At 36.5% G+C, this 14,672-nt stretch overlaps 1 protein-coding gene and 1 pseudogene across 1 annotated transcript; both read right to left on the bottom strand.

Annotated features, from left to right (window-relative positions):
• Positions 1-6,898: 6,898 nt before the first annotated feature.
• LOC102024094 lies at positions 6,899-7,581 on the bottom strand (annotated as a pseudogene).
• A 5,909-nt stretch (positions 7,582-13,490) lies between these two features.
• LOC102017199 (olfactory receptor 6C4-like) lies at positions 13,491-14,426 on the bottom strand. Its single transcript, XM_005397249.1, has one exon. It carries the CDS (start codon positions 14,424-14,426, stop codon positions 13,491-13,493), a length of 936 nt encoding a protein of 311 aa, XP_005397306.1.
• Positions 14,427-14,672: the final 246 nt, after the last annotated feature.

Here is a 14,672-nt window from a genome sequence, read left to right as displayed (position 1 = left end):
TAATGATCACATTCCCCATAGGGAGTTGGTACATGTACAAAACACATCTAAATTCTTTCACCATCCACTGTCCTCCCTTTCCACCCATCTCTTATCATGTATTTGTTCCCTTCTCATTTGGAAAATATCTATCTCCCTATTTCCTATTATCTAACTTTTATTTTGTTTATTTATATTTTATTCTTTTCAAATAAGAGAAACAATGCTATATTTAAGCTTGAGTGTCCAATTTATTTCACTTAATAGTGCGGTATCAAAGTGAATCCATTTTCCTACAAATGATTCAAGTTTATCTTTCTTTATGGCAGAATATTAGTCCACTGCACAAATGCCATGTTTTCTTTACCCATTCATCTGTTGATGGAAATATAGATCATTTCTAAGATGTAGCTATTATTAATTGTGTTGCTGTGAACATGGGTATGCATGTGTCACTGTAATATGATTTCTACCTCTTTTGGGAAGATATTTAGAAGGGGAAGATGGGTTGAATGCAGTTTCAATTTTTAGTTTTCTTGAGGAATAACCCCACTGATTTGCATAGTGATTGTACTGGCTTCCACTTCTATCAACAAAGTAGAAGGGTTTCTTTTTTCTGTGACTTTGCTGGCATTTGTCATTATTTGATTTTTTTTGTTATAGCCATTCTTTCTGGGATAAAATGGAATTACACTATTGTTTTAATTTGTCTTTCTGTAATGACCAGAGATTTTGAACATTTTTGCATATATTAAATGGTCATTTATACTTTCTCTTCTGAGAAGTGTCTGCTTATTTCAGTTTCCATTTTTTGATTGGGACTTTTATTTTTGGGATCTAACTCTTTTGAATTATTTATATATTCTAGGTATTAGTCATGGTCTGAGAGAGCTGGTAAAGTTTTTTCTATAGATTATACCTTCACTGTTTTTCTATTTCATTTGTTGTGCAGACCTTTAATTCCTTTTTATCCCTTCTGGTAATTCTTGGTATTGATTCTTGTGCAAGTAGAGTTCTGTTCAGAAAGTATTTGCCTATGCCTATGTCTCAAGAGTTTTACCTATTTTCTGTTCTGGCAGATTAAGTTTTTCTGTTCTAAAATTTTGATCTTTGATCCATTTCAATTTTAGTTTAGTACGTGGGTGAGAGATGGGACTAGATTCAATCTTCTGCAAAAGAATAGGTAGTTTTTTTTCAGGACCACTTGTTAAGGTAGCTGTCTTTTTTCCAAAATATGTTTTGGGCACTTGTCAAAGATCAGACAGCTGAATGTGCCTGGGGTTGTTTCTGGATTGTCTATTCTACTTTATTGATCCACTTGTTTATTTTGCTAGTAATGTGCTTTGTTTTATCACTGTAGCTTTCTAATATAATTTGAAATCCAAGATTTTGATCCGTCCTGCTTTGCTATTGTTGTCCAGGATAGCTTTTCATATTCTGGTTCTCTTCTGTTTCCATATGAATTTTAGGACTATTTTCTCTAGTTCTGTGAGGGGTGTTAGTATTTTGATTGGAACTGCATTAAACGTGCATATCAGTTTTGGAAGTATGGTCGTTTTGACACTGTTCATTCTGCCTATCAAGAGCAGAGAATATATTTCCATTTCAATTGTCCTATTTGAGCTCCTTCTTTCAGAGCACTGTAAATTTCACTGTAGAGGTGTTTCACTTGTTTGGTTATGTTAATTTCTAAGTAGGTAATTTTTCTTGTTGCTATTGTAAGTGGTTTTGTTTTACTAATTTTCTTTGTGTTATTATTATTGGTGTAAAGAAATGTTATTGGTTTTCATATGTTGATTTTGTGTCCTGCTATATTGCTGGACTTGGTTTTTAATTCTAGGAGCCATTCATTGGAATTTTTTTGGCTTTATGTAGAGGGTCTTGTTACCAGAAAATACTGAAAAATTGACTTTTTCTTTGCCTATATGTATTCCTTTTATTTCTTTCTCTTTTCTAATTTTTCTGGCTAATATATCAAGAACTATGTTGAGCATGAATGATGATAGAACATCCTTGCCTTGTTCCTGATTTTAGAGGGAAGTTTTCTCCATTTAATCTGATGTTGGCTGTGAACTGTCATGAATGACTTTTAGCATATTGTGATGTTTCTTCTAAACTTGTTTTTTTTAATTCTTTCTTTCTTCTTTCTTTTGACAGGGTCTTGCTATGTAGTTCAGGCTGGCCTTGAACTCACTATGTATCCCAGGCTGGCCTCAAGCTCCTGGAAATCCTCCTGCCTCAGCTTCCCAAGGGCTGGAATTATAGGCATGCATCACCATGTCTGGCTTCTATACTTATTTTCTTCAGGGTTTTTGTCATGAATGGATGTTGGATTTTTGTCAAAGGCATTGTTATGGTTGATACATTGTGTCAATTTGAGGAGTCTAGAAGCTTAACTAAGTAACTCAGCAGTTCTACGTCCTGGGTGCAAAGGACCTGCCCTTAGCCCTCTGGGATGTTGTTCATCATGTCAACTTGAGAAGTTTAGAAGGCTAACTAAATGGTTCAGCAGGAAGCCAGGGTCCTTACATCGTAAACATCCTCACCTTGTGGAAGAGGAGGGCATGGAGATTGTGTAAGTGTGAGTGGATAGCCAGCATACAGTATAAAGGAGGAAAAGAGGCTTGCTTTCTGCCTTTTCTGCTTTTGCTGCTTTTGCTGTTTTGTGCCTCCTTGAAGTGTTGTCCTGTGACATGCCACCCTGCCTTGGAGCCAGCTGATTATAGACTGAAACCTCCACAAACTGTAAGCTAAATAAACCTTTCCTTCCTTAATTTTGGGCATTGGGTATTTTGTCTCAGCAACTAGAGAAAAGAAACCAAGGTAGGTCTTTTCTCCATCAATTGAGAGGATTATGTGATTTTTGTGCTTGCTTTTGTTTATGTGATATATGACATTTATTAATTTGTGTATGTTCTACCATCCTTGCATCTTTGAGATGAAGTTGAACATGATGTGTGACTTTTTTCATGATTTTTTTGCATTCTGTTTGCCAGTTCCTTGTTAAGAATTTTTGCATCTATCGTTATTAGAGATTGGCATATATTTTTTTGTTTGAGTAATTTTCTGGACTTGAAATCAGGTTAAAGTTAGCTCTAGGAATGACTTTGGGAGTTTTTATTCTCTTTTCATTTCATTAAAGTGTTGGACAAATATGGGCATTATATCTTCCCTGAAATTCTGTAGAAACCAATGGTAAATTTATCAGGACCTGAGCTTTTCTTAATTTTTTTTGTATTATTGCTTCAATATTATTACTTGTTGGATTATTAAAGGTTTTTAACAGTTTTATTTTAGTTTTGGTAATTCACATATATCTAAGAATTTATTCATAAGTTGGAATTCTCTAATTTATTAGATTATAGGTTCTTAGTTATTTATCTGATGATGTCTGTTGTGATTAAACACTATTAATTTTTAATTACATTGGTTTGGGTCTTTTTCACCCTGTTTTTGGTAATAATGGCTAAGAATTTGTCTATTTTATATATTCTTGTAAAAAACCAGCTTTTTGATTATTTGATTCTTTGTATTAATTTTTATCTCAGTTTTATTAATTTCTTCTTTGGTTTTTATATTCTCCCCATACTAGCTTAGAATGTGGATTGTCATTTTTCTAGGACTTTGAGGTGCATCATTAGGCTTTTAACTTGTGTTTTAAAAACTATAGGCATTCATATTTATAAATGTCCCCTTTTGGACTGCTTTCATTGTGTGCGATCAGCTACAGTGTGCTGTATTGCCAATATATTTTGATATGAGGATCTGTTTTATTTCTTCCATTTTTCACTGATCATGCATATAGGGTATTAATTCATATAATTCCTGTCTTTTCTTTTTCCATTAATATCTAGTTTCATTGTATTGTGATTTGATAGTATGCATGGTATAAATAAATTCTTTTACATTTACTTAAGCATGCTGTATGCGGAAGCATGTGGTTTATTTTAGAGAAAATATCAAGTGTTCCTGAGAAGAATGTGAATTCTGTAGTGACAGATGGAACACTCTTTAGATATATGGTAAGTCCATTTGTTTGAAGGTTTGGTTCAACTCTTATATGTCTTCGTTGTTTTTATGGCTGGTTGAACCCAGGGCCTTTGCACTGAGCTACATCCTCAGCCCTTTAAAAAATTAAAAATATTTTTTGAAACAAGTTCTTACTAAATTGCTAAGCTGTCCAGACTTGGTTCAAACTTGTGATCCTCTTACATTAGGCTCCCAGAGTGCTGGGAATTCAGGCATGCACCACCATGCCCAGTTCTCTTCTTTTCTACCCGTGCCATTGTCCTTTCCTTTCTCTGCTCTTTTCCCCTAGAAACTGCTGCCTGACTAGGCTAAAAACAAAGACTACTTCATAGATATTTAAACAGAGTTACAAGGTAGCAAAGTTCTGAACCCTACTAATAGAGGGAAGCATTTGCCTAGGTTATTCCTATGCCAGTAATTTCATTGGGGAAGAATTTAAATTCTTTTAAAGTTTTTTTTAACACGTGGAGTGTGTGACATTGAAAGACTAAGCTATCCCACTAGAGGGAGGCATGTACCCATAGTGTACTCTGTGCCTTGAGATTATGGTCTCTTCCACAGAGATGCTAAAAGCTGTGTCTGAGGTCTTTCACTCCCATCTCGCCCTCCACAGCTCTCTTGGGGCCTCACATAAGAGTAAAAGGAATTACTTTTACATCATAGTAATTCTGCAGTTGAAGACGGGATGAATTTGGTAGCTGCTAATGCAGAATAGTAGTGCTGGAGATGAGCCTGTACATTGTTGGGGCATACAGAAATTTAAAAAAACATTCATCTGGCACAGAAATGTCTCTTACAGGGTTTAGGAAAAGGAAAAGAAAATTCAGTAAAGAATGATTCAGGCTGGAACAAAAGCAGATGAGTACACGGTCCTCCCTCCTGTTTTTATACTTCCTGAGAGGCAACCATCCAAATTGGGCAGCACTGAGCATGTGCCTTATAGAATCCATTGTCATCTGAGAATTTTATTCTCAGGGGCAGAGTCCTAGGAGAAGGGTGTTCCAGAGAGATCCTGATGAGAGTGTAGGGCCTTTTGAACACAAGTGGCTCCTGAACTTTCTAGGAGATTTAAAAACCTTATTTCAGAGCTAGGCATGGTGAAGCATGCCTGCAAAGGGCAGGAGGATCACAAATTTGAGCTCGGCTTGGGCCACTAAGAAACTTTGCAAGACTCTGTCACAAAAATAAAAAAGGGCTGGGGATGTAGCTCAGTGAGAAGGATCTGTGCCCAGCGACACAAAAACAAAAAAATCAACCAACAAGCAGACAACCTCCCCACCTCCAGACCCCATCTTATTTCACATAGAAAAATTTAAATTGAGCTTCTCAGGACAAGACTTTCAAAACGTGCCATGTCATTTTCCATCATTTCAGAGACCAGATGTCTGGTTAAGAGAGTATTAAATGTCTCAGAAGAAGAGTAAAAAATGGTTTCAGGATGTCTCCCCTATAAAGTCTATTTCCATGGCGTCTTTCTGTTGCCTATGATCATGGATGAGAAGGAACCAGGTTCTCTTCTCTAGTTTGAGCAAACCAACTTCAGCTCATCTTTAGAAAACAATCTCTGATTTTAACTTAATCTTTGGTTCCTAGGGTAGCTGAACTCTTCTGTGATTCAGTATTCACAAAGATTTTTTTATTTATGTGAAAGATGTCATTGGAATATATCTATATATCTATACATACATATATATATATACAATTAGTATGACTATTTTAACATTATTAATCCTACTTGTCAAATAACAGGATATTTTTGCAGTTTTTTGTGTGTCATTTTCAAATTATTTTATTGGTTTCTTACAGGGTTTTGATATATGGCTCTTTACTGCCAAATATTTTATTATTTTTTAAAATTTATCTTATTGCTACATTTTAGATATACATAATGATCACATTAATTACAGGGAATTCGTACCTGTACATGATATATCTTGATTCTTTTTTCCCTAAATACCTTCCTTGCCACTCAACCCCTGTCCTCCTCCTTATTTACAAAGGTTTGTTTCCATTTTTTGTTCTGTTCTATTTTCTTTTCCCTTTGTTCCTTTCACCCTCCCTTGTTCCCCTTCCCATTTGAACATTTTCTTCCTATTTTCCAATATTAATTATATATTTTGGCCCTTATTTATCCTTTTGGTCTCTCACACCAGAGAAACAATATGATATTTACATGTGTGTCCAATTTATTTTACTTAAGAGTATTGTCTCAAGGTGCATCCATTTTCCAAGAAATGTCTCAAGTTTATTCCTCTTTATGGAAAGGTAGTACTCTATTGTATAAGTCTTCTTTTATCCACATATCTTCTTTATCCATTCATTGGTTGGTGGGCATTTGGGCAGTTTCTCAGATGTAGCTATTACAAACTGTACTGCTATAAACATGGGTGTGCTTATATTGCTATGGAATGATGCTTTTAATTCTGTCAGGATGATACCAAGAAGGAGAATACGTGAGTCAAATGGAATCTCTCGTTTCAGTTTTTTTGAGGAACCTCCACACTGATTTCCACAGTAGTTGCACCAACCTACACTCCAATGAACAGTGAAGAAAAACTCTTCCTCCCCACATCCCTGCCAACATGTTATTGCTTGATTTCTTGATAATAGCCAGTCTTTCTGGGGTGAGATGAAGTCTCAGAGCTGTCTTAATTTGCATCTCTGGAATAAACAGTAAGAGCATTTCTTCGTGTATTTATTTGCCATTTCTACTTCATCTGCGACGTGTCCATTTCAGATGACCATTTTTGAATTGAGCCTTTAAATTTGGGATTCTGGGTTTTTTTTTAAGTGTCTCTTTTTTATTATTTAGGCTTATGCTGAAAATGGAAGTGAATTTTTCAAATGCTTTTAAAAAAGTAAATACTAATTAATGAATTTACTGTTATACTCAACATCGTCTACACTTAAGGTGAGAATCTTTGCCAACAGAAAGTTGCCAATTCATGATAGTATTATGAAGAATTGCAATTTCCTTGGTTTTTTCTTCTTGAAGATGTTGAAGCTTCCTCCTGAAGATATTTTGTGGGGAAATAGTAGCACCTGGATAGGGTTTTGATTTAGTCTGAACTCTTGCTAGGTTGGCATCAACCTCCAGCTGTAGTTTGATTATTTCATTTTGCTTTTCCTTTTCTTGAGTTACTAACTTTGCATTTAACTCAGAAATTTCCATCTCCTTTTTCTATATTAAATCTTTGTGCTTTTCTTCATTTAATTTGACTTTTTTCTGCATATCTTGATAAAGTCTGCTTATTTCTATCTTATGTTCCTCCTCTTTGATTTTCATTTCATGTGCAAGTTTGGTGATATTATTCTTGTATTCCTGTTCTTGAGATTTTAGCTTCTCCTTTGTCATATCAGCATTTCTTTTTAGTTGTTCATTCTTACCTTTCAAATTGTGTTGATATTCAATAGTCTGTTGTAGCCTTTTTATCATATCATGAAGAGCAGCACATTTTTTAAAAATGAGACTTCCTTTGTTTGGATTACTTTTAATAAACAGGTGGTCTTTTCCAACCGAATCTCCAGTACATTATTCTTTACACTGGTTTTTATTATTTTCTTTAGTCCCATCCTTTAGACCTAGTTTACTGAGGAATTTCCATGCTGATTTCCAAAGTGGTTATACCAGTCTATACTCCCACTAGCAGTGGAGAATTCTTATTTTGCTGTAGCCTTTCCAGCATTTGTTATTGGTTGACTTCTTAATGATAGCCATTCTTTCTGTGGTGAGGTAAAATCTCAATGTTGTTTTAATTTGCATTTCTTGAATGACTAATGATGTTGAACATTCTCTCGTGTACTTATTTGCCATTTGTATTTCTTTATCTGATAAGTGTGTGTTCCTCTCAGATGCCCATTTCTGGATTGGATCTTTGAATTTGATGGGGGGTTGATGTTTTTTAATTCTTTATATATTGTAGAGAGAAGTCTTTTGTCTGAGGGACAGTCAGCTAAAACTTTTTCTCAATCTGTGGGCTTTCTTTTTACTCTGCTGGTGATTTCTTTGGATGCACAAAAACTTTTCAGTAAGATGAGATTCCAGTTGTTGATTCTTTGAAGCATTTCCCATGCAGTTTGTTTTTTTGTTCAAAAACTCTCTGTCTACCCCTATATCTTCAAGATTTTTACCTACTTTCTCTTCCAGTAGATTTAGTGTTTCTGTTTTAATATTGAGCTCTGTGATCTATTTTGACTTGAGTTTTGTGCATGGTGATAGACATGGGTCTATTTTCAGTCTTCAGCATGTGGTAAGCCAGTTTTTCCAGAACCATTAATTAAAGAGGCTATCTTTCCTCCAGTGAACTTCTTTTGCCCCTTTTTAAAGATCAGGTGGCTGAGTGTGTTTGTGGTTGTGGCTGTTTCTTCCAGGCTACTCCATTGATCCTCAGGTCTGTTTTTTAGCCAGTACCAGGTTGATTTTATGACAGTAGCTTTATAGTATAATTTGAGGTCAAGAATTGTGATTCCACCTGACTTGTCCTTGTTGCCCAGGATTGCTTTTGCTATTCTGGGTCTCTTCTGGTTCCAGATGAATTTAAGGCATATTTTCTCAAGATCTGTGAGGTATGCTAATGGTATTTTAATGGGAATTGCATTGAATCTGTACAGCAGTTTTGGAAGTATGGCCATTTTCACAATGTTGGTTCTTCTTATCCATGAGCAAGGAATATTTTTCCATTTATTGAAATCCTCTTTGATCTCTTTTTTAGAGTACTGTAGTTTTCCTTGAATAGATCTTTTACTTCTTTTGTTAGATTGATTCCTAAGTATTTCAATTTTTTTGGATGCTATGGTGAAAGGTATGGTTTCCTTAATTTCTCTCTCAGTGTGTTTGTTGTTTGTGTATAGGAATGCTGTTGATTTTTGAGCGTTGACTTTACATCCAGCTACGCTACTGAATTTGTTGATTAATTGAAAGAGTCTTCTTGTGGAGTTTTAGGGGTCTTCCATGTAAAGTGTCATGTCGTCTGTAAATAATGATAATTTCAGTTCTTAACTCACTTAACTGTATGTCAGATTCTTTTCCTATGCTTGAAAAAATTTCTGCTATTATTAGGCAAATAGCCTTTTTATGTGATTTTTTGTTGACTCCTTTCCTACCTGTCCTTCTTATACCATTTTTATTTGCATCATTTTGTAGTGTTGAATTGTTATTTCCTGATTCCTTGTTGTTTTTAAGTAATTTTTCCTTTCATTATCACTAGCAACAATTCTGTCTACAAGGTCTGAAAGTCTGTCTTCAGTTTCACTCAAGCAGTTTTGCCAGCTTTGCATGGAATTTTAAATTTCCTGGCTATCTCTTTGAATCTGTTTCATGCATTTGAATTCTTTTCTACATGGTTTATTTCAGGTTTCCATCATTTTCCTATGTGCCTCTGGTTTTTTTTTTTTTAAATCTATGTCTTCTTTAGATACACTGAGCAATTCTTTCATTATGATTTTCATTTCTTTTTTTACCTGAGAGATTATTTCTGATCTAATTTCCTCTGCAGTCTCCTGGAGTTGTTTCTTTACTTCAATTACTGTCATTTCAGAAATTTCAGGTGTGTAACTCCAAATTTCTTCTGCCAGTATTTCCTGGCCTTGTTCTGGGTAGGCTGGAGGTTTAGACTGCATTTTGCTTCTTCATCTTAACATTTTCTAATTCTAAAACTTTTCACTTTGTTTTCTGTGGTGATCCTTGTGAATTTTGCTAATAGGTAGCTAAATCGCTACTATCAAGGCCTCTCTAGGAAAATCTGCTCTTGAGGATTATCCTGTATGTGTAAGAGATTCTTAGCTTGTGTCTGTCCCAAGATCCTACCTTCCCAATTAGTTGAGAGTGGGATGTTGTTTTTTGTTTAGTTCTGTCCCCAGTCTTTTGATGTAGCGCTGTGGTGATGTTATTACCCCAGAGCTTCCAATATTGTTACACAGGGGAGAACAGAACAACTGATTACAACAGATATGATATCTTAGCTACAGGAATACAATTCACAGTAATGATACAATGAAGCACAGTTTTGGAATTGACAGACTGTGATAACTACTGAGTTTGTACTTTAGACCACAGGAGTGAAATCTACAGTTATAATACAGAACCAATCATAAATTAGGAGTTTTTAATGCAGTGTTTCCCCTTGTTAGAGTGGATTTACCCTGGGTTCCTCCATTTGAGCTGATTGCTCTGGGATAGGCAGCCAGTGTGGTAAGCCTATGTCCCAGGTGCTTTCTCCACTGGCTGCCTGTACCATAGTGTATGGAGATTGACGAGGCATCTTGGTTTCCTTTGAGTGAAGCTCCCTCTACATCAGAGGTGATGAGTGGGGTCTTTCCCCTCTTGCATAGCTCAGCATGACTCACTGAGTTTCCTTTGATGAACCAGGGGCCATGGGTGGGATCTCTCCTCTACCACATGCCTGATAGAAACTCCCTTGATGGTGGAGGGGCAATGGGTGGGTTCTCTTCCTTCCTGAGCAGCTCACTGAGGTTCCCTCAATGGTAAAGGGGCAGTGTGCCTATTTCAAATATTTCTTCCCCCCCACTTGTTCTCTCCTGGGACTACATTGTGTATAGATTTAATTGTTTGATGTTGTCTTATTACTCTGGAATGGTTCTGCCTTCCTTCACTTCTCTTTTTTGACATTTATATTTTATTTGGGTAATTTTTGCTAACACACTTTACAGCTCACTAAGTCTTTCTTAAACTGTGTCAAGTGGACTTATGACTCTATGCAGAAATTTAAAATTTCTTTTCCTGAGTATTCTATGTCTAGCATTGCATTATACTTTAAAAATACTTTGTGTTTTTCGATAGATATTCCTGAACTTTCAAGGATACTGAGCCTTGTTCAATAGTCCCTTTGACATAGTAATCACAATTATTATATAGTCCCTGTCTGATAATTTCAATGTTTGTGTTATATCTGAGTCTATTTATTTATATTTACTGCCATATGTTTTGCTAGTGGGCTGCTTATTATTGCTTTTTGTGTACCTTGTAGTTTTTTAATTTGATGGTGAACATCATGTGTAGAAAAATATTTGGAACTGAGATAAACAGTATATATAGCCAGAAATAGAAATATATTTTATTCTGCATTTGGTGAATTAATATTTCATCTAGTTGGGCATTGAGCTAACTTTAATTTTTAATGTTTCTATCATTAATTTCAGTGCATCAAAGTCTTACAAATCTCCTAGTAGTCAAATTGGTACTATCTTGTGTGCAATAGTTAAAAAATTCATTGTTGCTTATAAGGACAGTATCTCAATGTAGGGGAATGCAGTGGCAGAGATAATGAAGCAGGCATTCAAAAAATACAGGAGAATAAATGTCTACTAAGATAATAGAGTTGAATAGTTACTTGTAAGGTGAATTGATGCCCTAAAGGTGGAGAATGACAGCCTGAAGACTGTGAACAAGCAGTTAAAAGCTAGTTGTGAGGGCCAGAGCGCCCATGTAGTACCTTATAAAGAGGAATTTGTCTTCTGTAATGGAAAGAGAGCTCATTGCAGATATGGGCACTGTCCTAGTAAGAACTGCATGGAAGATGATTTAGAGGTCTTTCCTCCACAAACCACTTGATCAGAGGTGGTGAACTTATATATTATTTGTTTTTCTTTTACGACTAAAGATGTTAATGTAGGCATTGTTTTTCTAAACTAAAACCTCAGTATTGAGTTTAATTGCAGTGTTGGCACTTTGTGCTAAATAAATGGGCTTTGGGTTGCAGTTTGGATACTTGGCCTCTAAAAGGTTCGTCACCACTGCACTAGATGCTTCCCTCAGAAGCACTTCGCAACTCCCCGCCTTAATGCTAGGCTGATATGTTAGGGTTAAACCTATGCATAAAGTGTTAATATGGAATGAAAGAATCTATACACTGAAAGGATTGTAGTGACCAGCTAACTTGTGCTGTCTTGAGACAAAGGCATATTCTTGGGATAAGGAGTCCAGTGTGTAAGCCTGGCTTATCTAGAATTTATTGGGTTGGAAACACTTTCTCAAGATGTGGGATTTAATACCCTAGCAAGTGCCTCACTTTTCTTCTAGGGTAGCTCTTAGAGCCTAGAAAAAGTAATGCTTCACTCTTAGTGATGTGAGAATACTCACATTTCCCGAAAGATGACAGATGAATCCAGGCCGAGGAAGGTGGGCATGATGGGATATTGAAAGTGCATAAAGTGGGCATGATGGGTGGATGTTGTAAGTGCATAAGATCCACTAAATGATTTGTTCCACAGGTGGTACAGTCACCAAGGACATGAGAATAGTGTCTCTGAGAAGGGCACCAGCATCACAGAAGTTTGATGATGCCTCTCATTCACAAAGAATGATGGCAGGAATGATGTTAATGGAGATAATGGGGCCTGAAATATTAGATGCTTAATGGCTCCACTGAAGGACAGAAGCCAGGAGCTACATGTTACTGGCAAGATCGGAGGAATACCCAGTGCACCTTGACTACAGGAAGTTGTGAAGAAGGGTAATAGCATCCTTCATGACTGCCCCAGAATCACCTTCAAATGCATCATCTAAAAATCAAGCCCTACTGAAAAGAAGAGTTAATGATTACTTGTTTGATCAATATTGCATGTCTTGATTTGTTTTCCTGAGAAACCACTTTGAAGATATCAATATGTAATACAACAACCTTTGTAAAAAAATAAAAATCAAGCCCATCTTCGCCACTTCTAGCTTGATAGCTTTTCATAGAACATGCCTAATGTTTATCCTTGCCTGACTCTCCCTTTAAATACTGACCAGATAATTCCCCTATAAGAGCTTTCAGTCTGATTTTAGCCTTTCAATTAAGCAGTGAGAAATGTCCTTGTGAGAACTCACACAGCCTAACATTATACAATAGGAAAACATGTCTGCAGGAGATGCTAGAAAGAGGCAGTCGTAGGAGCTGTCAGTGGAAGATGCTTCTGAAATCAAACTGTATAAAATTCAAGGAAAAATGATCTGGAATAAACTTTTTGTTATAGCATAAAGTCATGAATAACTTCTGAGATGTAGGTAGTCCTTTCTGACAGTGAACAGTATTTGTAATATTTTGATAGTTATTGCTGAGACTAAGAGCTCCTTGTGAGTAGACAGATAGACATTCAGCAGACCAACAGACTTATGATAAGCAAAGAGTTGTTAGATAATTTTCTTCATACAGTCAGACAATATTAGTTTCCTGCTTTTACCGTTTATTAAAAGATACTTATGAGAAAAAGTTGAACTGGTTTTCTTCCTTTTTTTTTTTTTTTTTTCTTTTGGTTTTTCTCCGGTACCGGGAACCAAACTCACGACCTTGCACTTGCCAGGCAGCCGCTTTGCCGCTGAGCTAAATCCCCAGCCCCCAAACTGGTTTTCTTTCAGTGCTTTCTCTTGCCAGGAAATTTCAAACAAACTTTTGACATGTGCTCACATTCAACTTATCTGAAACATCACCTGAACAAAACATCATAAATATCATCCAAAATGTCTGTTTATTTTGAGGCCACTAATATGAATAAAGATGCAATATTTTCCTAGTCATATCCTTGAAGGCTTGTTTCACTTGTTTGTTCCTTAGAGTGTAAATGAATGGATTCAGTAAAGGGGCAACTGAGTTATTGAGCACAGCTACTCCCTTATTGAAGGCTACTCCTTCTTTAGCTGAAGGCTTTATGTACATAAAGATGCAGCTTCCATAAGAGAGGGAGATGACAATCATGTGAGAAGAACATGTGGAAAAAGCCTTTTTCCTTTTCTGAGCAGAAGGGATCTTCAGAATGGTCCTGATGATGTTCGTGTAGGAGAGAATCACTAGCATTAGGGTGGCCACTAAGGTCACAACTGCTAAGACAAAGTCAAACAGTTCCAGTAGACTTGTGTCTGAGCAAGATATTTCCATCAGGGGTCCGTAGTCACAGTAATAATGATTTAGCACGTTGGACGCACAGAACTTTAGTTGAGTGGTTGGGATGATCGGGAACAAGATGATCAGGAATCCACATAGCCAAGACCAGAGCACCAGTTGTATGCAGACCCTGTTGTTCATGATGGTGGTGTAATGCAGGGGTTTGCAGATGGCCACGTAGCGGTCATAGGACATGGCAGTCAGAAGGTAAAACTCCGTGGCCCCAAAGAAGATAGCAAAGAAATACTGAGTGAAGCACCCAGCAAAGCTGATAGTCTTATTCCCAGTTAAGATGCTGAACAGCATTCTAGGAGTAAAAGTGGATGTAAAGGAAATTTCCAAGAAGGAGAAATTCCTAAGGAAGAAATACATGGGAGTCTGGAGGTGAGAGTCCAGCAGTGTGAGGATGATGATGGTCAGATTGCCTACAATGCTTAACAAGTACGTGAGGAAGAGAAAAAGGAAAAGGACAGTCTGAAGCTCTGGGATATCTGTGAGTCCCAATAGGATGAATTCAGTTAAAGTTTGGTTTTTCATTGCTAACTTCTTCCGCCTGTGAAGCTGCAAAAGAGAAATATATGATGAGAATGGGAGCGACACCCTGGAATATTGGGTAGAGGTTGTAGATTTCCCTTGAAATTTCTTTATGGTAAAGTCTTCTGTGCAATCTGACCCAAACAGAATGTCTGTTGGTTTCAATCCAGCTCTTCACAGAATATATTTGTAAATTCCCTTCTTCGTTTCTGCGGCCCTCTTCTCAGGGTTAGAGGTCCCATTTGACTT

This window comes from Chinchilla lanigera, unplaced genomic scaffold, assembly GCF_000276665.1.
Source record: "Chinchilla lanigera isolate Chin_1 unplaced genomic scaffold, ChiLan1.0 scaffold00057, whole genome shotgun sequence".
In the NCBI taxonomy this organism is placed as follows: Eukaryota; Metazoa; Chordata; class Mammalia; order Rodentia; family Chinchillidae; genus Chinchilla; species Chinchilla lanigera.
Note: the sequence above shows the minus strand (reverse complement) of the source record. Positions and strands in the feature narration are given on the sequence as shown.